Raw genomic sequence first — 24935 nt, 5'->3', positions numbered from 1 at the left:
TGGTAAATGCGGGTTCTTTTTTAACATTTAAGAATAAATTGGACAGATACATGGATGGGAAGTGTATGGAGGGATATGGTCCATGTGCAGGTCAGTGGGACTAGGCAGAAAATGGTTCGGCACAGCCAAGAAGGGCCAAAAGGCCTGTTTCTGTGCTGTAGTTTTTCTATGGTTTCTATGATTTTCTATATACGGACAGGAAAGGAATGGAAGGTTATGGACTGAGTGCAGTTCGATGGGACTAGGTGAGGGTAAGAGTTCAGCACGGACTAGAAGGGCCGAGGTGGCCTGTTTCCACGCTGTAATTGTTACATGGTTATATGGTTATAACTATTCGATAGGAAGTAGGAGGTACAGGAGCCTGAAGGCACACACTCAGCGATTCAGGAACAGCTTCTTCCCCTCTGCCATCTGATTCCTGAATGGACATTGAACACTACCTCACTTTTTTAATATATCTTACTTCAGTTTTTGCATGATTTTTAATCTATTCAATATACATATACTGTAATTGATTGATTGATTGATTGATTGATTCTTCTATATCACGTATTGCATTGAACTGCTGCGGCTGAGTTAACAGATTTGACGACACGTGCCGGTGATAGTAAACCCGATTCTGATTCCGGTGCTGGAATTTGAGGGTGAACTTCTTCGCAGGCAGTGATGCGAGTGTGGAATGGGCTACCGGAGGAAGTGGTGGACGTGGGTTTGATTGCTAGATTTAAGAGAAGTTTGGCCCTATGGGCAATGGGGCTAAGCACAATAGCAGTCTGGCATGGACTAGATGGGCCAAAGGGCCTGTTTCTGTGCTGTAGCGCTCTGTGACTCTATGAAGAGTCCTTGACAGGGTAAATGCAAGAAGGCTTTTCCCACATGGGCTAAGGGTGAAAGGTGAAAAGTTTAAGGGGAAACATCTTCACTCAGAGGGTTGTGTGAGTGTGGAACGAGCTGCCAGAACCAGTGGTGCATGCGAGCTCGATTTCAATGTTTAAGCGAAGTTTGGATAGGTACATGGATAGTAAGGGTATGGAGGCCTATGGCCCCTGTGCAGATTGATGGGGGTAGACAGTTTAAATGGTTCAGCATGGACTAGATGGGCTGAAGGGCCTGTTTCTGTGCTGTACTTCTCTATGACTCTATGAAAGTGAGTCTGTAGGTTGAAGAATCAGTTCAGAGTTGTGATGAGTGAAGTTATCAATTCTGGTTCAGGAGCCTGACACTTGTAGGTTCATAAGTGCCCCAGATCCTGGTGGTGTGGACCAAAGGCCCATGTCCTCCCGCCCGATGGGAGTAGCAAGAAGGGGACACGGCCTGGGTGGAGGGGGCCATTGAAAGGACGGATGCTGCTTTCTTGTGGCAGCACACCATGTACATGTACTCAATGGTGTACTGCATCTCATCTGGAGAGGTTGGGGTGACCTTGGTTCTGAATCCAGACAATCAAAGTTAGTTCCACTCCAGCTGGAAGTTAATTAGAAGAAAGATTGAATAAATGTCAGGTTAATGATGCAGATTTGCTTGACACCAGTCTGCACAAGACTGGCTCTGCTGTGAAGCTCATGGTTTGAATTATGGCTTCCGTTCCCATTCTGAAGCAAACTTTAAAAATTTGGTACTGTAATAAATATGTGTGCAACGGTCACATGTGATGCTCAAAGCACAATAACACTGTTTCTTTTTGTATTAAAATGGAATTGTATTTTCAGTCTATCTTTTGTTTCATTAAGGGTCTATTTCCATTACTGATAATGAAGTAATAACTTCCCCAAATGGAGACAATCAAAGTTCAAAGTAAATTTATTATTGAGGTATGTATATGTCACCGTATACAGCCCTGAAACTCATTTTCTTACAGGAATCAACAGTATATACGAAAAGATACGATAAAATCATTGAAAGACTATACACATGGAGAAGCGACGCGGAGGATGGTAACATTGGAATAGTGAGCCGCTGGTCTCCATTCTCGTTGTTGCAGGAGCGACCTCCCTCTCCTTTGCTGGTGAGAGAGAGCCTGTCTGTGATACTCTTGTGCTGGGTAATGGTCTGTAGTTTTTGATGGCCTCTAGATTAATGTCTCTTTGGGGGCTTTTGCTATTGCCCGCATAGGGGTCTGTGGGGGTCAAGCGCTTCTGCCGGTGAAAATGGAGGTAAGGGGAGGGTTGATGCTTCTGCATGGGAGGGGTTCTGATGTTACTATCATTGATTCCATTGGGTTACTATGTTACCATCATTCATTCTATGGGGTTTCTTGTTTTGTGGATGTCTGTGAAGAGTAAGGATTTCAGGTAATATCCCCTCCAGCCTCTCCGATGAATATCTGTTACCTGTCAGGTAGGGGACCGTGCACAATCCTGATTTGATGGAGACAGACGTGAGAGCACAGCGGAACATCTGGAAAACTTCTGAAATGTCTGCTTTGCTACCGCCGCTACTGTGTGGTAACCGGAACCTCTGGAGCTGAAGGCCTCGAGATCCTCGGCTTTGCGTGCTTCAGCGGCCGGGGAGAGGTCGAAGGCGCTCGGCAGAGGATGGCACTCGGGAGGCTGTATCAGAGAGGCTGCTCAGAAGCTCAGAGTTTTCGGATGGATGGACTCAGGGTCGGCTGTGGTCAACTGCTTCCAAGGTATCGGCAAGTTGACAGTGCCTGGAGGTTTACGGCAGGGAGTTTCTCCCTTTTGCTGCTGCTGTCGGGGACTCGGGAGTCGATTGACTCAGAACTTTGAGACTATTTTTTTTACTGTGCCTATGGACTGTTCTTCATCAAATTATGGTATTGCTTTGCACTGCTGTAACTATATGGTATAATTATGTGGTTTTGTCAGTGTTAGTCTTTGATCTGTCTTGTTTTCTGTGAAATCACGCCGGAGAAACATTGTATCATTTCTTAATGCATGTATGCTTTTCTAAATGACACTAAAAGAGGACTGAGTGTTCTCATAATCTAAATATACTGTATACATTCTCTGATATTAAGTTGAACCATTGAACATACAAAGATTGACAAACAACCAACATGCAAGACATTGTCTGCAAATACAAAGAAGTTACAAAAGTAAATAGATAGGTAATAGATAATATTGAGAACATAAGCTGTAGAGTCCTTGAAAGAGAGGGCCATGTCCAGTCTGTTGGGTTCTCTGGTCCTTTCTCGATGCCATAAGCATCAAGGGAGGGCACTCAGCCTATCGAGACTTTGCTGGCTCACAGCGCAATCCCATTTCCTCATTAATTTTCATTGTCAAATATTGGGGCTTCCTTAACAATTTCATGACTCACCTACCTATGCTGGGGGATCTTACTGTGGCTACTAACCCGTGCATCACTGGGATGTGAGAGGAAACCAGTATTCTTGGTAAAATCCCATGCGCTTACAAAGAGAACGTAGACAGGAGCAGAATCAGAATCAGGTTTAATATCAACGTGAAATTTGTCGGGCAGCTGTTTCCGATATTTGTGTCACTCGTATAGGATCTTCTGCTCATTTCCACAAGAAAAATTAACATAATATCCTGGCAGTCATCCGAAGGTAACAAACGGTCTCCAGGAGGACCTCAGTAGGAGATAGTTTACTATCAGCACTAAGAGTAAGTTTCTTTCCTTTTACTCCTGGAATAAACATAATGGTGGCATTAGAGGTGGAGTTTACTGTCTGTAAGGGGCATTGGGGGGAGTTTACTGTCTGTAAGGGGCATTAGAGGGGGAGTTTACTGTCTGTCAGGGGCATTAGAGGTGGCGTTTACTGTCTGTATGGGGCATTAGAGGGGGAGTTTACTGCCTGTAAGGGGCATTAGAGGGGGAGTTTACTGTCTGTCAGGGGCATTAGAGGTGGCGTTTACTGTCTGTATGGGGCATTAGAGGGGGAGTTTACTGTCTGTCAGGGGCATTAGAGGTGGAGTTTACTGTCTGTCAGGGGCATTAGAGGGGGAGTTTACTGCCTGTAAGGGGCATTAGAGGTGGCGTTTACTGTCTGTACGGGGCATTAGAGGGGGAGTTTACTGTCTGTATGGGGCATTAGAGGGGGAGTTTACTGTCTGTAAGGGGCATTAGAGGGGGAGCTTACTGTCTGTAAGGGGCATTAGAGGGGGAGTTTACTGTCTGTAAGGGGCATTAGAGGTGGAGTTTACTGTCTGTAAGGGGCATTAGAGGGGGAGTTTACTGTCTGTAAGGGGCATTAGAGGTGGAGTTTACTGCCTGTAAGGAGCATTAGAGGTGGCGTTTACTGTCCGTACGGGGCATTAGAGGTGGCGTTTACTGTCTGTATGGGGCATTAGAGGGGGAGTTTACTGTCTGTAAGGGGCATTAGCGGTGGAGTTTACTGCCTGTAAGGGGCATTAGAGATGGAGTTTACTGTCTGTAAGGGGCATTTTTAGGTGGAGTTTACCCCCTGTAATGGTAGTGGAAGCACCTCTCAGTGCCTTCAGAAAATAATTAGGCTAACAGCGAGAGGGAATAATTTACAGGACTGTGGGGGAAGGATAGGTCTACGGGTTGATCTGCTCGGAGCTCCCATTGGCCGGATGGGTGGAAGGTTCCGTAACAATTTTATTATTATAAGAAATTTGGAAACCAGCAATCTATTTTAAGACGACAAGATGTAGGAGCAGAATCAGACCATTTGGCCCATTGAGTCTGCTCTGCTATTCAGTCATGGCTGGTTTACTTTCCCCTCAACCCCAATCTCCTGCCTTCCCTGATAATCTTCGATGCCCTATTTAAGCACCTATCAACCTCTGCTATAAATATACGCAGTGTGTCATATATATACCTGTGTTAATGAATTCCACTGCCTTGTCAATCTCTGACTAAAGCAATTCCTCCTCATTTAATTCTCTAGTTATATCAAAATCTAATGTGTAGATATGCTGGTGAGTTGTTGGCGCCGAGATTATCTCCAGGAATTAAAAGGTGGGAACCTGTCCATGTTAGTGAAGGACTTGAACATTCTGCCAGCAGTGCGCACTGCTGTGCTCACAGGGGTCATGCCTGTCCGGCTGATGTTCTCACACGTGCCATGCCAGTGTGACCAGTTCTTTCACGTGTGTCACCCTGTGTGTATCTGATGTCCTCACATGTCGTGTGTTCCCCTGATGTTTTCGATAAAGCTTCCCACATGTTCCCACATGTTGAGTCCATGTGCTGTTCTCACCTGTAATGTGCATGCACCCAATGTCTTCACATGTGTATTTTATGTTCCCACATGTGTGTGTGTGCTCCTGATGTTTCCACATATGTCATATATGTTTACCTAATGTTCTTATGTTCATAATGTATCCATATTCTCCCTTGCATCATCTGTGTGCATCTAATCTTCTCACATGTGTCATGTGTGCACACCTAATGTACCAACAGCCACCCTGCAGCTCGAGGGATCAAGAAGTCAACTAGATGGGCTGAAGGGCCTGTTTTGGGCTATACTTTCCTGTGACTCTATGACCACACTCAGATAAACAACCCAGTCTCCTCTGCCTCTCTTCAACGTTAGTGGTTGTGCCATCACAGATTCTCCCGAGTTCTCAGCTCTCAATACGGCAGCATTTGAATGGTATTAAAACAGAAAATGTAGTTTGCCGGGCAGCGTCCATGGAGAGAACAACGCTTAATGTTTCAGCTCAATAATCTCTCATTATGTTGATCCTTAACAGCTGGTGATATTCAACATTTTCCACTGCATCAGATCTCCCGCAGTTTCTGTTTTATTTTAATCATTTGAATGAAATCTTCCCTCACGGGGATCCTCCCAGGGATGGTAACTCATAATGAGATCATATTTAATGAGTTTTTGTGAAATTGTTATTGCTGGTGAGTGATGTGCATGTTTGGGCTGGGTCAAATCTCCAATCATGCAAAGAAAGGAATGTATCGATGGTGATAGATCTTATTGGAGGAACTCAGTAGGTCGAGCAACATCTGTGGGGAGGAAAGGATTGTCGACCTTTTGGGTCAAAAGCCTGCATCGATTGTAAAGGTGTTGGAGATAATTGGCAACCCCCTCATACTTGTAAATTCTTGCAAGCAAATTCATTAACAAACTCCAAATAAATTAAGTGCACAGTTGCCTAGGAATTATAATCAGCTTGGAGTCAGGGAAGATTGCAGAGGCTGGAATAAGAAAAACAAATTACCAGAGGAATTCAGTGGGTCCGGCAGCATCTGCGGAGGTAAATGCAAACATCGCCTGCCCACTTCCCTCCACAGAGGCTGCCCGCCTGGCTGAGTTTTTTTTCTTGCAATATAATCGGCTTACACATCAAACGGCGATCACAAAATACGGTGTGTTGTATTTTAAAAATAAAACGTGAAGTGGCAGTCCAGGTCCCCCTACGCACACTCGGGTTTGGGTATCGTTCTTCGTGTGCAGCATTTGCTTTAAAGTTCTGGTCTTGACATTTCACGCGTGCAGCCGTACGGCGCGTGTGCCGGAGCCCATACACACACACACACTCTCTCTCTGCTAACTTCCTTGATGATGTGTTAATTACATAAGCATACGCAAATAAATCGCGGGAAAGAGGAAAAAAATGGCGACTTAGGGGCAGGGAGCGCTGAGTGTAACTGGACACACTGACACTCCCCCGCGTCGGGCAGCGGCAGCGGGGCGGTGTGGACTCGCCTGGAGGGGCTTTTGTCGATAACGGCTTGACCAAGAGGCGACGGACTGCAGGGAAGTGCGCAAGGCAGGAACGGGAGCAGGTTAGTGCTAGAATATGCAGGAAGGCCGGGCGGTGGGGGCTCTAAAACGGCAAAGATACACTCTGATGGCTGGTGATGGAATTATGAGCAGATCCGAGCAAAGGTTCTGGAGAACTTTTGCATTAAGTACAAAAGGTCGGGGATTTTGCTAAAACCACCCATATCTCAGGATGGATTAGTGTCGGTTAGCAAACCATTGCTAATGTTCCAATTTATGAAATTATAGATTATACGGAGATTTATGAAGTATCATCCAACATTTTAAAATATATGACTTTCCAAAATGGATATTTCTATCGTACAAATTAAATCTGATCAGTTATATTCTGGTGCCGTGTCTTTTTTCGTTTCGGGCCCTGTTTGCAACCTGTTGAGATTTTTAAAAATTTAAAACAAATTTGGAATTATCTCAATAAACTAAATTAATATTTTTTATTACTACTAACGCGGCCGCAAAACACATTTCACGACATGTGCCTGTAATATTAAATCTGATTCTGTAAAGTTATTGCCTTCTAGTACGTCTAATGCACACCTCGCCTAGGACTGACGGCTGGTAAAGTTGGTCAAAGTTGCATTTTATTCAGTTTCGGATTGTAGTTCTGCATGCTAAGCGGGATGATGACTGGCAGTCACTTAGAGTGAAGTAGGGCACGGGTCTGATTTATTTTTTCTTCACGTGTCATCCCTCGTTTTTCTACAACTTTTATATTATGAATGAACTCGTTCGTTTTTTTCTAATTTTGCCGCTAGGAAAACAAACTTCAGCTGTAAAAAAAATAACGGCGCTACTGTGAAAGTCTGCAGTCCAGGGTGGACTTTGCGGACCAGGCTGGGTTGATTGACGTCGATTCGGGCCATTCAGGAACGTCAGAGCGCCCGCAGCAAACTTTGGACTAATCGCAGCCTTGCTTGGGCGGAGACGCGGGCGGAGATTCTTGCGAGCTTATTGGTCAATCTGTTCATGACATCAGATTCGGAGGCGGGTCGTTTTTGGCGCGCTTTGACGTTCTGAGGAAGACCGCGTTGAGATTGCATTTTGCATCTCCTCTCTATTATACTGTACCTGTATACGTACATGTAGATTTATGTAGCGCTTTTAATTTCTTTCTAGGACGTCCAAGTGCCTTTCACAGCTAATTAAGTACTTCAGTGGTGTTGAAAACTCTAGCCAATTTGCAAAGTCTAAACTTCAATGAGTAGTAACGAGATAATGAACAGGCAGTCTGTTGTTTGAGAGGAAGATATTGACACTGGACTCTGAGGAAAATTCTTAATGGAATCCAATTATGATGGAAGATTACTTATTATCTCACCGGTACTGGCATTCTCTTAGTACTACAGTATAGAGTGTTAATTTGGAACTTTCAAACTCAAGTTTAATTGGCATTCAACCATACACATGTATACAGGCAGTGTTCCTCTGGGGACACAATACCAGCAGTCACACACAACACATATAGTTATGATAACAGAAAATCACACAGACTCAAAAATAAAATATAGCCCAGCTCCCACGGTGGCATTGCCTGAAGATTGACGGTGTGTGGGATGTTGTCCTGCAGCCATGTTTCTGCAAGGACAAGCACATGGCAGTTCCTCATTGCATGGTGGGTCAGTTGCAGACAAATGCAATCCAGCTTGTCTTGCACTGAGTGAATTTATTACCGTACTAGAGTGTTGGTCTGGAAGTTTGTGTTCAAGTCTCAAGTGTGATTTGAACCCAGGACCTTTTGACACCTGAGGTGACAGATCAAACTGAGATGCAACTGAAACACTGAATTAACATGCATTAACACTGAACTACACTTGTGGGGTACAACAGAGTGAATAAATCCTTTGGAAGTTAAATTGTCAACAGAAAAGCTACACGGAGCGACACGGTGGTGTGGTTAGCACAACGCTTTGCAGTTCCAGCAACCTGGGTTCAATTCCCACCGCTGCCTGTAAGGAGTTTGTACGTTCTCCCCGTGATCGCATGGGTTCCCCTCCCACAGTCCAAAGACATACCGGTTGGTGGGTTAATTGGACTTTGTAGGCCAGGGTTAAATCGGGGGTCGCTGGGTGGCGTGACCCTAGGGAACAGAAGGGCCCACTCCATGCTGTATCTCATAAATAACATCATCGCAACTGAACTGAATAACTTGTATAGAATATTGAAACATTGTTACCAAAATATAAAATGTAGCATTATACTTAATTTTACTCTTGTAATTCTTAATATGTAACTATGTTTTCAGAAAATAATGAATTTAAGAATTCAGATGTAATTTTAGACCATAAGATATAGGAGCAGAATTGGGCCATTTGGCTCATCGAGTCTGCCCCACTATTTGATCATGGCTAATTTATTATCCCTCTCAAACCTGTTTCCCTGCCTTCTCCCTGTAACACCAGATGACGTAAGAGTAGAATTTGCCTGTTCGGCCCATATTAAATGTATAATATATATTGAGTTCTTATAGGGATAATTTCTAAGCACCTTAATAAAGAGTTCTGAATCTTAATAAGAGTTACTGCTTAAAATAAAGTCTTCAGTAGAACAAAAAAGACTCATTTTGGAATTGCAAATGAGCTCTTTCAATATAAATTATGCTTTTAAAAAAAGGAAAATTATAAAATACCCAATCAACATCCAATTATTAAAATAATGCTGTGATACAAGAGCTTCATTAGTGTCTTGAAAGAGTGGGCAAATGACATTACCAATAGTGTCAATAATGTCAATTTTATTTAGAGGTATACATTCTGAAGACCATGACTGTTACTCTGACAATCCATTTGGATCACTATCTGTCAGACAGCATGAAGTTCATTGTATGCTTGAGGAATCGGAAGTAAAACGTAAAGCTCATGTATGTAAACCTTGGGCTGGAGAATTTGTAGTAAGTGTTGTCCCAAAGATGATAAATTGATATTTGGTGGAAGTACCAAGGTGTAGTGTAAAGCTTGTCTTGTATACGTTTATACAGATCAATTCATTAGACAGTGCATTGAGCTAGATCAATGTAAAACGATCCTCATCATTGTGTGCTGTGATGTATGACATTATCATTATGTGCCATGACGTATGACATAGGTGATCATGGTCTTTCTATGACCATGATTGTTCTTGGCAAATCTTCCTACAGAAGTGGTTTGCCATTGCCGCCTTCTGGGCAGTGTCTTTACAAGACTGGTGACCCCAGCCATTGTCCGTACTCTCCAGAGGTTGTCTGCCTGCTCGCATAACTTGTGATATGCACCAGCTGCTCATATGACCATCCACTACCTGCTCCCCTGCCTTCCCGTGACCTTGATCGGAGGGGGGTGCTAAACAGGTGCTACACCTTGCCCAAGGGTGACCTGCAGGCTAGCGGAGGGAAGGAGCTCCTTACACTTCCTTTGGTAGAGACGTATCCCCACCCCACCACCTGCGTAAACGGTAGACTAACGTATAAAATCTGCCAAAAGAGTACAGTGCAGGTAAATGATAAAGTGCAAGATCATATGAGGTAGGTAGTGAGGCCATGAGTCTGTCTTATCGTACCAGAGGTCCATTCAAGAGTCTGATAACAGTGGGATAGAAGCGTGTGCAGAAGAGCATCACTGAACACGCAACACACCGATCCTTGACGTGGATGGGCTACAGCAGCAGAAGACCATGAGCATACACCCGACGGCCACTTCATCGGGTACAGGAGTTACCTGATTAAATGGCCACAGAGTGTATGTGAGACACAGATGTACTGTGCTTTATGAACAGTTTTCTGTGCTCTTGATCCTATCCAGCATCACAGGTGTAACTTTATCGTGACCGCTAAAGGTTAAAGGCTGATTTATACTTGTGCGTCAACTCGACGCCGTAACCTACGCAAGTGGCCTATGCACGTTGTGAGTATTTATACTTGTGCGTTGGTGTGTCTGCGTCGCTCTGAAATTCGGGCACATCGCGCATGCGCACACACCTGCCCGCACAAGGCTTCATGGTCATGATAGTCTTTCTCGGGATAAACAAGTTTAAAGCGAGTGTCTTTTTTCGTAACAGCGAATTGTGTCCTCCATAATTTCAGAGGTCTGGAAAGCTTTGTGGAAAGCATTGCAGCCAGAGTTCCTTCCCTGCCCTTCAGTTGCCCAATGGGAAGCTACTAGGAAATGTGATTGGTCTGCCTGGTAGCATCACTGTCTGTGTTGCTGCGACACGTAGTTACATTTTGGGAGAGGTGCACGTCAGGCTGCAGCGTAGGGATCTGCGTAGGCTCTGCGTAGGGTTTGCAGCAATACTGTACCTGCAGCGTCAAGTTGACGCACAAGTGTAAATCAGCCTTAAGCTCTAAGAGGTGATGAGCATCATTCCAAGCGATGTACCAAGATGAACTTAGCAACATTCCAATGTGCTGGACCAATCATTTTCTCTGCTATATATTAAAAAGAAATCAAATCAGCTTTAATCATCATTCAAGCCATACATTGATACAGCTGAACAAGATGGCGTCCCTCTGGGGCCAAGGTGCAAAACATTCAAAATAGCAAGCAAACATTCAAAAATAGCGAGTAACGTCATTCAAGATATCGAGCGAAGAAGCATATTCACTCAAGGAGGAACAAAACATACACGAGGGGTGATTGATAAGTTCATGGCCTAAGGTAGAAGGCGTCAATTTTAGAAAACCTAGCACATTTATGTCCCCGCCTACATTTACACACTTAGTCCAGCGGTCGTGGAGCATACGGATCGTGGACCTCCAGAAAGTGTCCACAGTAGGGGTGATTGATAAATTTGTGGCTTAAGCTGGAAGGAGATGAGTTATACAGCTCTCGTTATGTGCCCATGGAGGTCAATTCTTTGAGTGATTATACAGAAAGTTTGAAGTTAATAACTCATCTCCTTCTACCTTAGGCCACAAACTTATCAATCACCCCTGATGAATTATTAACTTCAAACTTTCTGCGTAATCACTCAAAGAGTTGAACTGCACATGCATGTAATGAGAGCTGTATAACTCACCTCCTTCTACTTTAGGCCACGAACTTATCAATCACCCCTGATGAATTATTAACTTTAAACTTTCTGCATGATCACTCAAAGAGTTGAACTGCACATGCATGTAATGAGAGCTGTATAACTCACCTCCTTCTACTTTAGGCCACGAACTTATCAATCACCCCTGCTGTGGACACTTTCTGGAGGTCCAAGATCTGTATGCTCCACAACCGTTAGACTAAGTGTGTAAATGTAGGAGGGGACTATGTTGAAAAATAAATGTGCTAGGTTTTCTAAAATTGACTCCTTCTACCTTAGGCCATGAACTTATCAATCACCCCTCATATAATCCAAGACCCTGAGCGACAGTCGATGGTCCAGTCTCCCGGCAGTGTGCAGTCACAGGCAATCCAGCCTGTCATTCCGCCGCTCGAACAGGCAAGGCCGAGGCTTGGGGCCTAGCTCTCGCTACAACTTGGGCTACACAGCTCCGTGCCGACGTTCAGCATATTTGAGTGTGTAAAAATTGCTGATTGGCTGACATTGTAGTATTATTAATGTGTGACTTTTTTTTCTCCCTGCACATTGATTTTTTACAGTGAGAGGAGGAGCTGATGGAGAAAGGCACTTTGGAACTGAGCAATGTTGATATCGTCAACAAAAAGACCGAAAAACTCCCCGTCAAATCTCTGCAAAATGGAAATGTGCACGTACAACAGGACTGTGCATTTACAGAAGGGCAGTACGTCTTATCCAGATGGACAGATGGGTTGGTCTACCTTGGAAAAATCAAGAAGGCATGAATATTCCTGACTAAAACAGTTAAATAACAAATACTGCTTTTAATAAAATGGCTGTTTTTAATATAGCACTTCCTATATCTAAATATTCTGGGCCCTGACAATATCCTGTTTCTTGTACTGAAGATTTGTGCCCTGAACTAGCCTGTAGTTGAAATATTCCAATAGAAAAATGGAGGGTTAGGTGGAAAGGAAAGGTTAAAGTTGATCTTTGTAGTAGGTCAAGAAGTTGACACAGCATTGGGCTGTAGTGTTCTATATTCTAACTATAATTTATCTCTTTCTTAGTGTGGCAATGATGTAGCAACTGTAATATCTGTATACAATGGAGTTTGGAACAGTGAGGGGGATGTCATTGAAAGCTACTGAATATTGAAAGGCCTAGATAGAGTGGATGTGGAGAGGATGTTTCCAATCGTGGGGGAGTCTAGGACCAGAGGGCACAACCTCAGAATAGAAGGACGTCCGTCTAGAACAGAGATGAGGAGGAATTTCTTTAGCCAGATGGTGAGGAATCTGGAATTCATTGTCCCAGACATCTATGGAAGCCAAGTCAATGGTCATATTTAAAGCGGAGGTTGATAGGTTCTTGATTAGTCAGGGTGTCAAAGGTTACGAGGAGAACAGGGTTGACGGGGATAACAAGTCAGCCGTGATGGAATGGCAGAGCAGACTGGATGGGTTGAAAGGTTTAATTTTCTCCTTTGTCTTATACAATACTCAGCCCCTGACTCAGTATAGGGGAAACAGCTCTGTTTGTCCAGTCCCTAAAACAAGACAGATCCAAACCGCTGATTACTTTCTGATCAGTACTGTTTAATCATAAGGAACATAATAGCAGTTAAAGTGAAAGGTGCCATCAAATGGCAGATTCCCTGCTCACCAGTCATATGTTTACGTTCCACCATAAACACTCAGCTTCCTGACTCATTTCAGTCCTGATACAAACTTGGGTGTTTGTTTTTGTTTATGTGTTTACTTATTTAGAGATACCACACGATAACGGTCCCCTCCAGTCCAAGAAGCCCATGTCACCCAGTTACACCACGTGACCCAGTAACCTACTAATCTGTACGTCTTCTGGATGTGAGAGGGAACTGGAGGACAGACAAGCTCCTCACAGACAGCGGCAGGATTTGAACCTGGGTCACTGGGGCTGTAATAGCGTTCTGCTGACCGCTACGCTACCACGTCGTCCCAAGTTTGTGCCAAGTACCAGAGCTGAGGTTGGAGTGGTTGCCCTTGACATGAGGGGATTGTTTTCCTGAGTGATGGAGTCTGAGTGAATTTGGAGATTTTGGGTATCACAGAGGAAGAATAAACTCTCTCCAAACAGGGTAGGTGAGAGGAGCCGTTCAAGGCATATCATTTCAGCCCCAGGGCATGCACGGGTAGGTAGGAAAGAAATTCTACAGATGCTGGAAATCCAGAGTAACACAGACACAAAATGCTGGAGGAACACTGCAGGTCAGGCAGCATCTACGAAGAGGGGAAAAACAGTCAATCTTTTGGGCTGATTCAGTCCTGGTGAAGAGTCTTGGTCTGAAATGTCAACAGTTGATATTGCTCTCCATGGATGCTACCTCACCTGCTGAGTTCCTCCAGCATTCTGTGTGCGTTACATGGCAAACTTGCCTTCCGAGGTCAGGACACCGCTATGAAACTTGGGACATTAGATCGCAGTTGCGTGCATTTTTGGTTGCCACACTATCGGAAGCACGTAGTTGCGTGGTAAAGAGTGAATTCACAAGGATGTTGCCTGGATTGGAGGATTTTAGTTATGGGAAAAAGATCGGACAGGCTGAGTTTCTTTTCCTAGAGCGAAAGAGGCTGAAAGGTGATCTGAGAGAGAGATGCAAGATTGTGATGCATTGTGGTGGATAGAATCATTTTCCCATGGTAGGGGTATCAGGTACAAGAGAGCAGATGGGAGGGAGGGGTTTTGAGTGAAAAGGTTTTCATGCAGAGAATACAAAACAAAGGTGAAAGGATGCAGACCTAGTGTGTGCCAGTGGACTTGGTGTAGATCAGGGGCTCCCACCCTGGGGTCCACAGATCCTTCGGTTAATGGTCGGGATCCATGGCTTAAAAAATGTTGGGAACGCCTGATGGAGAGAGACAAAAGATTGGCATGGACATTTTCTCTGCTGTACAGCTCTAACACATTGCTCCAGTAACTCAAATGAGACGGACGGTATGGTAACACGCACAAAATGCTGGTGGAACGCAGCAGGCCAGGCAGCATCTATAGAAAGAAGTATAGTCGAGGTCTTGGCCCGAAACGTTGACTGTACTTCTTCCTGTAGATGCTGCCTGGCCTGCTGCGTTCCACCAGCACTTTGTGTGTGTGTGTTTTGCTTGAATTTCCAGCATCTGCAGATTTCCTGGTGTTGACGGTATGGTAGTATGGTTAGCACCATTGCCAGCGAACATTGATCGGGTTTCAGTTCCTGCCACTGCCCTGTAAGGAGTTTTACATTCTCCCTGAGGCTGTGTGGTTTCCTCTGGGTGTGCCGGTTTCCTCCCACATTCCCAAGGCCTTACAGTGAGGGTTTAAAGCTACGGTCGCACTAAGTTGGTGCCGGAAATTGTGGCGGCGCTTGCGGGCTGCCCCCGGCACAGTCTTTACTGATTTAATTTGATGCAAACGACACATTTCACTGCATGTTTCAATGTACATGTGACAAGTAAAGCTAATCTTATCTCTAGTCTTCTCGGCCCAGTTGTTGCCTTGCTAATAGCCTTCCCTCCACTGCAGAGGCAGCTGGTTAGCACGGATGGATGGGCCAAAAGGCTTGTCTCCATGACATAAATTAGAATGTTCAGGGTTCCTCAAGCATGTGGCAAGACGTGGACAATATTCAGGCTTGTGCTGAAAAGTGGCAAGTAACATCGGCAACTCCATCATGCTGGGTGCTGAGCCCCTCTTGTTAATAAACAGCTTGCCTATTGCCAACTTGTCATCTTGGCTGACAAGGATGAGAAGGGCTGAAGGGCCTCTTTATGACTGAGCTCCCTCGGCAGTTAATAATCTGGGGTTTGCCACTAACTAGAAACTAACCCGAGCCAGACATGTAAATACTGTGACCGCAAGGGCAGGTAGGTGCTAGCTAACCTGTGGCAGGTGACCCTGCCCTTGACTTCCAAAGACTTCCCACCAATTGAATGGAGGAGTATCCTTTGCTTGCTCAGTCCAGTGCAATTACAGCAAGTCATCCTGGCCAACACCCTCAATGTCATCTGTGACTGTAGTCCATTATCATCTCAAAGCACACTGCAACAGCTCTCCCAAGTCTCTCTCTCAACCCTGGCCACTGCCATCTAGAAATAATAACATTGGCCACACTAGTGCCTGCCAGTTCCCCTACAAATTATACACTACCCTGACTGGAAAATGCATCAATGTGTATTCTGGCTGGGTCAGATCTCTGGAACTTTCTACAAGAGCAAGAAGGTAGCCCATTATCCCCTTCTCAAGAGCACCCACTAATGAACAATAACCGATGATCTTGCTGGCCTGAGGAACGGATAGGACAAATTATAAATGTGAGGCCATACCGCTGTAATTTCTCCATTTCGATTAGGGTGGCGTGGTGGTGTAGTGGTTAGCGTAATGCTTTACTGCGCCAGTGATTGGGGTCCAATAGCCACATTGCCCACAGCAGTTTGTATGTTCTCCCCATGACTGGTCCACTTTCCTCCCATATTCCAAAGACATACAGGTTAGGGTTAGAGAGTTGTGAGCATGCTATGTTGGCACTGGAAGCGTGGCAACTCGTGCGGGCTGAGCACGTCTTTGGATTGTGTTGGTCTTTGATGCTGGTCTTTGATGCAAGTGACACATTTCATTCTGTGCTTTGATGTACATGTGAGAAAGGAAGCTAACCTTTTTAGGTTTCTTCAGACAGGAGGGTAACTTGCAGGTGCTGCTGTGGCCGTGTTATTATTTCTAGATGGCAGAGGTCAGGAGTTTGAGGGAGACGTGGCCAGTTGTTACAGTGCGTTTTGAGATGGTGATGGACTATAGTCACAATGGAAGCAGGTAGCATTGAGGGCGTTGGACAGGATGACAGCTTCTGTGCTGCACCTGTACTGAACCCGGCAAGTGACGCACCCTCCACCATTCAGAGGGTAGAACGTCTTTGGGAGTCTGCGGCAGGATCACTTGCCACAGATTACCCAGCACTGTCCTGGGTCTTTCCTGAGGACATGTTTTGTTTATTGTGGGAAGGAAGAAATCTGCACCCAGGAATTCCAGGAGTAGCCAAAATACAAATATCATTGGAGACTGAACTTTGAACAAAGTTTTCACAATTGAGATACTCAGCATCATAGAGCCAAAGCAGCACAGAAGGAAGCCATTCAGTCCATCAAGTCTGTGACAGGTCTCCGTAGATCAGTCCAGCAGTCCTTTCCTTGTCGCAGGGAATCAGGCTGTTCAGCCCATTGAAAGTGTGATACCAACAACCTAGTTACACTAATCCTACGTTAAATCCTGTAAATTTATTTGCCTTGTATATCTATGATTTTCTTCCAACTAGGTTAATTGTCCTGTCAGTGATTTTCAGTTCAAAACATTCCATGAATTTTCTTGTGTCCGTCTTGTTCCCAAAATTTTATATGTGCATTCCCTTGACTTTTCACCATAAGCTAATGGGCACTTCTTTCCTTTGTCAACGTTGTACAAACTTGTCATAATACTCCTGTCAATTTCCCATGCCTCAGGTTGAACAACTCCGATTTAACCTTGGAGCTCAAATTCCACATCCCTCCAAAGTTAAATCTGTTTTGTTCCCTTAAATCTATATTGGCTCTCCCATCCCCATCAGCACATAACTTTACACTTCCCTGTATTAAATTCCAGTTATCAAATAATAAATTTTACTACTGATACCAGCAACAAATAAGCTTCACTCAACAGGAAATAAAAATTTGCCTATCAATGCAGTCAGTAGGTTAAATGGGAATTGAGAACAGGCCATTTGTTCCATCCAAGTCGTGCTCTCATTATGGTTTTAATATACTTTGCTACTGTTTAATAAATGAGTTTAAAATTTTTATTTCCTATTGAGTAAAGCTCATTTGTTGCTGGTATCAGTAGTAAAATTTATTATTTGAATTACATTTTGTAGTATCTATAAACTGTAGACATTCTGTAGACAAACTGGACTGGTCAAAGAACACTGAGGCTGTCTACAAGAAGAGTCCGAGCCGTCTCTGTTTCCTGAGGAGACTAAGGTCCTTTAACATCTGCTGGACGATGCTGAGGATGTTTTACGAGTCTGTGGTGGCCAGTGCGATCATGTTTGCTGTTCTGTGCTGGGGCAGCAGGCTGAGGGTAGCAGACACCAACAGAATCAACAAACTCATTCGTAAGGCCAGTGATGTTGTGGGGATGGAACTGGACTCTCTGACGGTGGTGTCTGAAAAGGGGATGCTGTCCAAGTTGCATGCCATCTTGGACAATGTCTCCCATCCACTACATAATGTACTGGTTGGGCACAGGAGTACATTAAGCCAGAGACTCATTCCACTGAGATGCAACTCTGAGCGTCATAGGAAGTCATTCCTGCCTGTGGCCATCAAACTTTACAATTCCTCCTTTGGAGGGTCAGACACCCTGAGCCAATAGGCTGGTCCTGGACTTATTTCCAGGCATAATTTACATATTACTATTTAACTATTTATGGTTTTATTACTAGTTATTGTGTATGGTGCAACTGTAACGAAAACCAATTTCCCCTGGGATCAATAAAGTATGACTAAAACTAATTAAAAATATCTGAGAAAAACTCCTGACATAATGTAGCATTTTTAATAGATTGCATTTATAAGATAATCTCAAAATGAGCTATTAATCAGTGCTTAAATGGTACCCACAAGTTTAATGCTCAATTAATGGACTAATTTTGTTTAAATTCTTCAGGTGAACAAACATAAGCAAAACTGCCTTTTAGTCTTTGAAGATAATTCTGAATATTGGATTCTTTGGAAAGACATACAACATGGTAAGTATATTATTTAGGACTATGTGAATGCCTAATGGGGGATTTCATGTTATTTTTATAGGATCTAACCACTGTTGGGAAGGTTAAAATGCTCTCATACTGATCAACAATGGTTTCTTTTTTTACTGATAGCAAGGACGTGCATGTAGACACCTTTTACAGTCTGAGGCTGTTCCCAAGTTAATTATGTTTTTTTAAAAAAAATACTTTTTACAGTGTGGCCATGGTTGCATGGTGAGAAATGGCAACCAATTTTGAGCTCACTATCTTTATTTTGCTCTTCACTTTAACTTTTCTTCATTTCCTCTTTCTTACCATTTGTGTTTGGAAACGCCTCTCAGAAGCCTTCTCTTAGTTGTCTCTGGTGTATGGAAAATAACCCTGGCCTCTCCGTTCTATTCAAGCCGTTCTGTCCCCTCGTGGTGAAGGCTCCTCAGCAGCTCTCCTCCAGACCTATCCAAGTTGCTCCTGGGAAGTCTTCCTGAAATGGAACTTCATATTCCTAAAACTGATGTCTTGTGTACTTTATTTGTAAAGCTTGAGATTCCAATTAGGCATTTCCGGCCTTCGAGTCTGCTCCGCCATTTCGTCATGGCTGATCCATTCCCCTCTCAGCCCCAGTCTCCTGCCTTCTCCCTGTATCCTTCCATGCCCTTACAAATCAAGAATCTACCAACCTCTAACACGAGGAAATCTGCAGATGCTGGAATTTCAAGCAACACACATAAAAGTTGCTGGTGAACGCAGCAGGCCAGGCAGCATCTCTAGGAAGAGGTACAGTCGACGTTTCGGGCCGAGACCCTTCGTCAGGACTAACTGAAAGAAGAGCTAGTAAGAGATTTGAAAGGGGGAGGGGGAGATCCAAAATGATAGGAGAAGACAGGAGGGGGAGGGATGGAGCCCAGCTCTTGGCTTCATCCCTCCTGTCTTCTCCTATCATTTTGGATCTCCCCATCTACCAACCTCTGCCTTGAATATACCCAACATTGTGGCCTCCACTGCTGCCTGTGACAATGAATTCATCGTCATCTCTGTTCTAAAGGGACGTCTTTGCATTCTGAGTCTGTGCCCTTTGATCCTTGACTCCTCCACTATAGGAAACATTCTTGCCATGCCCACTCTATCTCGGCCTTTCAATATTTATAGGCTTCAATAAGATCCCCCCACCCCCACCCCTTCATTCTTCTAAGCTCCAGCGAGTACTGGCCCAGAGCCATCAAAAGCTTTATTCCGAGGATCATTCTCATGAACTTGCTCTGGACCCTCTCCAATGCCAGCACATCATTTCCTCGATATGGGGCCCAAAACTGCTCACAATACTCCAAGAATTTCTGTGTGTTATTAGTTGTAGGGGTGTTCAAAATAAAATAAGCTTTCCTCACTCTTCTCCCCACTTCTGGGTCTAGTTTCCATATGTATCAATAGCTGTCTGGTTTTTCAACCAGGTACTTCACAGGAGAGCTAGCAGGCTACACCAACAGAGGGTTAAACCTGGCCCCTACTCCAAAAGTACTTTCCAATTAATGAGGTCAATCACTCGAGTAGAATTGGATTCGGATTCAGATTCATTTATCGCATGTACATTGAAACATCCAGCGGATTGTGTTGTTTGGGTTAATATCCAGCACACTGGGATGTGCTGAGGGCCACACACACTGCTGCCAACACAGCATGCCCACCCATGCTCAGCTGAACAACGCAAGCAGTGACCACAGCGCCGGCAAAGCGAGCCCCTTCCCTATCCGTCCCTCTCACCCACTCACACACATACAAAGTCTTCCAACCCCAGGACAAGCTGCCTCCAGGACTCAAGTCCTTGGCCCCAGATTCTCAGACTTGCAGGCATCGGGCCTGCAACTTCAGATTTCACCTCATTACACCAAACATGGGCTTGACTTTTGAGCCTTGACCTCTGGACTCGCATGGACCTCCAACCCTGGTGACCTGGACCCTCATGACTTCTTCGCTAACTAGAAGTTCATGTTCAAACTCGTCTGATTTCTATTCCAACTTAACACCAATGAACATTTGAAGTGAGTTACAATGTGTTGCAGTGAGGAGCTGTTTCCACCTTGCAGTTACCTTGAGGCACGTGGTGCTTGAAAGCTTCTTCTCAATATATTAATATTTAATTTTTGATTATACTTCCATTGTCTTTGCTGTTTGACTCTTTGTCTAAGACTTACATTTTAATCTTTTTTTTTTAATCTTTAACAGCTGGAGTTCCAGGTGAAGAGCCAAAATGTAAAGTCTGCTTGGAAAAAAATTCTACACCACCCAATGAAATTTTGATTTGTGGCAAGTGTGGCTTGGGTAAGAGGAACTGTTTGCAATTCCCTTAGTGTCTGGCCATGTCCGGTCTTGTATTAAACACAAGATTCTGCAGATGTTTCAAAATCCAGAGTAACTAACACACACACACACACACACACACACACACACACACACACACACACACACACACACACACACACTGCTGGAGGAACTCAGCAATTTGGGCAGAATCTATGGGGAGGAATAAACAGTTAATATTTTGGACCGAGACCCTTAATTGGGACCCTCCAAGCCAACCTGATCCCCACAGACAGCATTTTCTATTTTATCTGGAACTTTTGATCCTGGGATTTTGATTGGGGCGGATTGGCTCTGCGGCCTTTGGTCAATGAACGACACAGCGCTAAATTGAACTGAACTGAACTAAACTAAATATTCCTAGACTGTTTCAATGACTGTGGTTTGATATTCTACTTTGTTTTTCACTCATTTTTTTGCCATTTGCGCGTTGGGCGATGTTTTCTTTGAACAGGTTCCATGGTGTTTCTTTGCTGGCTGTCTGTGGGAAAACAAATCTCAGAGTTGCGTACTGCATACATACTTTGACAATAAATGTACTTAGAACTCTAGATGATCAGAGTAGGGTGTAAGTTTTCCCAGTGAGTGAGAGAGAGAGAGAGAGAGAACAATTTGCAGGGTGTCATCCAACACAGTCTTCCATATGATATGTCAGTGCATGGCACTTTATACAAAATCAATAAGGATAGATTGGGTGAGCTCAGGCATTTCTCTTTGGAGTGAAGGAGGATGAGAGGTGACCTGATAGAGGTGTATAAGATGATACAAGGCATAGATTAAGTGGATAGGCAGAAACTTTTCCGCAGGGCAGAAACAGCCAATACAAGGGGCATAATTGGTGGGGGAGAATGTCATAAGATTTTTTTTACCCTGTAGTAGGCGTAATGGTAGAGGCACTTAGGGACGTTTAAGGAACTCTTAGATAGGCACAGGAGTGGGACAGAGGGATTAGATCGATCATAAAATAAGCTAAAAGGGCAGCACAACATTGTGGGCCGAAGGGCCTGTGCTAGCCCGTGGCTTTCTATGTTCTATCATTTCCCCTTGTTCTGATCTTATATCAAAGAGACTGTGGCCGTGGCTTCAGCCTGTGACCCATGGATATTTAAACCGTACAGCAGTCTATGCCTTGTGTGACCAGTTAGAGGAAACAACACTATGTAATTGGTTGGAATGAAACTGAAATCCACTCTATTTGAGATTAGGTTGCCGTTTGGTAGTTGCAAATCTTCTAAACGGGCCCTGAAAAATCAACATTAGTCAATAAATAATCTGTGATATTCCAGCCCATCTGATGTTTTGAATGCCTTGGGATCCATAATATAAGTTACACCCACTAAATGCTGGAGGAACTCAGCAGGTCAGGCAGCATCTATGGAGAGGAATAAACAGTGGACATTTTGGGCTGAGACCCTTCGTCAGGACTGGAAAGGAGGCCAGAATAAGAAGTTGAAGGGACGGAGTACAAGCTGGCAGGTGATAGGTGAGACGAAGTGAGAAGGAAGGGAAGTTGGTGGGGAAGGGGGATGAAATAAGAAGCTGGGAGATGATGGGTGGAAGTGGTAAAGGGCTGAAGAAGAAGGAATCTGATAGGACAGTGGACCATGGGAGAAAGGGTAGGAGGAGGGTTACCAGAGGAGGGTGATAGGGTGAGGGAGGGGGCTAGAAGGTGGAATGGAACGTGAAAGAAGGGGGAGGGGGGGTTACATTGCCAGAAGTTAGAGAAATCATTGTTCATACTGTCAGATTGGAGGCTACCCAGACACACCAGATTTTAAAAAAAACACCTTCCACACTTCTCCCTCTTTATCACAGAATTTGAATTCATTTTGAAACCTTGCTTCCAGAATTTAAGTCATACAGTTGTAGATAGAAGGAAATCCTTCAGTCCAACTCATCCATGATTCCTGACTGAATTAATCCCATTTAGCCTGTATAGTCCAGATCCTAGTGCAGAGCAGGTGTTCCCAGCCTGGGGTCCTTAGACCCCTCGGTTAAGGGTAAGGGTCCATGGCATAAAAACAGTTGCAAATCCCTGCTCTAAACATTTCCTATTAACGTACCAGTCCAAATATGTTTTAAAAGTTGTGATTGTACTTGCCTGTGCATCTCTATACCCAGTACCCTCTGAAAATCTACCCCTCTGGACCCCTTTAACCTTTTCCCCTTTCACCTTAAATTAACGCCCTCTACTTTTAGAGTCCATTAACCTGCAAAAAAACACTGACCATTCATCTTGTCCATTCTCCAAGCAGTTCTGCATAAGGTCACCGCACCACCTCCTTCACTGCAGGGAGAATAAATCCGTTCTATTCAATCTCTCCTTATAACTTCAGTACTGACAGCATCCTTGCAAATCCTCTCCACACCCTTTCCAGCTTAACGACATTCTTCCCATAGCAAGGCAAACTGAACTGCAAACAATACTCCAATTATTCCTCCAATGTCTTGAAAATCTGTAACATGACATTCCAACACATGTACTTAAACAATTCCACACACCTCTGTGAGGACACCCCCTGTCCTCCTTCACTGCAGTGAAAACAAATCCAGTCTACCCTTGTTTGGTATCACCTTTCAGCTGCCAGCATGTACTTCCTCCAATCTCACCACCTTAATCTGGCATCTGCCCCCTTCCTTTTCAGTCCTGATGAAGGGTCTCAGCCCGAAGATTCGACTGTTTATACTGCCTGACTCGTTGAGTTCCTGCAGCATTTTGTGTGGTTTGCTCAAGTTTTCCAGCATCTGCAGAATCTCTTGTGTCCATGATGCGGAATGGTAACTGGCCCTTCTGGCCCAATCACAGCCATGTGACCAAGTACCCTGCTAGCCCACACGTCCTGGGGAATGTGGGGGACCTGCAGACCTGAGGGAATCCTACACATTCGCTGGAAAACGTACAAACTCCTTACAGACGACGGCTGGAATTGAACCAAGGCTGCTAATGCTGTGATAGCATTACGCTAACCGCTACACCCCCATGCCACCCAAATGGTTGATTGTTCTAGGGATAGTGGTCCCCAACCACCGGGCTGCGAGGAAACGAAATTCATTAGGTAAACCCTATTTAGAAACGAAATTGAGTGTATTAGCCACTTACCACCTATATTCCAGTCATGATTAACACGCCCCTCTGTCGGCCGGTCCGCAAGAATTTTGTCAATATTAAATCGGTCCGTGGTGCAAAAAAGGTTGGAGACCCTTGCTTTGGGGTAATTGGGGGTAGATTATAAATGTTGCCATTGTTAGTTAAATGGAAACTTCAGGTGACCCAGGAATGCAGACTTTCTGAAAGAGGTGTACTGTATTGCAGTTGTAGAAAAGATGCCCCTCAATTTAACAAACAAAGTTAATATTGACATTTGTCCCCTTTTGTTCTCAGAGCTTATTTACTTCCATGTTTACCCAGACATAGAAGAGTACAGCACAGGAACTGGCCCTTCGGCCCACAATGTTGTGCCGAACCAATTAATCAAATGGCCAATTAAACTAATCTCTCCTGCCGACACAATGTCTATACCTTCCATCACTCTCTCATTCATGTGCCTATCTTAAAAGTCCCTAAAGTTTCTTCCTACCACCACCCCAGGCAGCAGTTGTGTTGGCTGAGTGGTTAGGGTGATGGACTAGAAACCTATTGGGGTTTCTGGCACAGGGGCTCACTTAAAATACTAGAGTGAAAATACGGTGCAAAAGTCTTAGGCACATGGATATAGCCAGAGTGCCCAAGACTTTTGCACAGGGCTGTATTTGTCAATGTGGAGCAGAGAGGGAGTTTGTAAATCTGGCGGGAGCAAAGGATGTTGGGAATGGCGAGGGTAGAGCACCATGGGGCAGGTGGCAGACAAGGAGTGCCAGGGGTTTTGGGGACGTGGTTCAAGTGTAGACACACCCAGCCCCGAGACATTGGGTAGGGTCATCTCATTCCAAACAATTGGTTTGTTGATCACTACAGAATGTCTCCCTGGTACTTCCCACTTCCTCTTCTCTCCCTTCCCCTTTTCCCAACCATGATTCCTCTCTCCTTGCCCTTTCCCACTCTCAGTCCACAATAGAGACCCATATCAGAATCAGGTTTATCATCACTCACATGTCATGGAATTTGATTTTTTTTTG

At 44.4% G+C, this 24935-nt stretch overlaps 1 protein-coding gene across 1 annotated transcript in view; it reads left to right on the top strand.

Moving 5' to 3' along the window:
- Positions 1-6523: 6523 nt before the first annotated feature.
- phf19 (PHD finger protein 19) overlaps positions 6524-24935 on the top strand; it is a 51438-nt gene continuing 33026 nt past the window's right edge. The window contains exons 1-4 of the mRNA XM_072240045.1: positions 6524-6696; positions 12259-12456; positions 18386-18467; positions 20685-20780. Of these exons, the coding sequence (XP_072096146.1) occupies positions 12274-12456; positions 18386-18467; positions 20685-20780 (361 nt within the window). The 5' untranslated portion in view covers positions 6524-6696; positions 12259-12273. The remainder of the gene's footprint in view (positions 6697-12258; positions 12457-18385; positions 18468-20684; positions 20781-24935) is intronic.

This window comes from Mobula birostris, chromosome 22, assembly GCF_030028105.1.
Source record: "Mobula birostris isolate sMobBir1 chromosome 22, sMobBir1.hap1, whole genome shotgun sequence".
NCBI lineage: Eukaryota > Metazoa > Chordata > Chondrichthyes > Myliobatiformes > Myliobatidae > Mobula > Mobula birostris.
The sequence above is the reverse complement of the archived record's forward strand: the minus strand, read 5'-3'. Positions and strand labels throughout refer to the sequence as shown.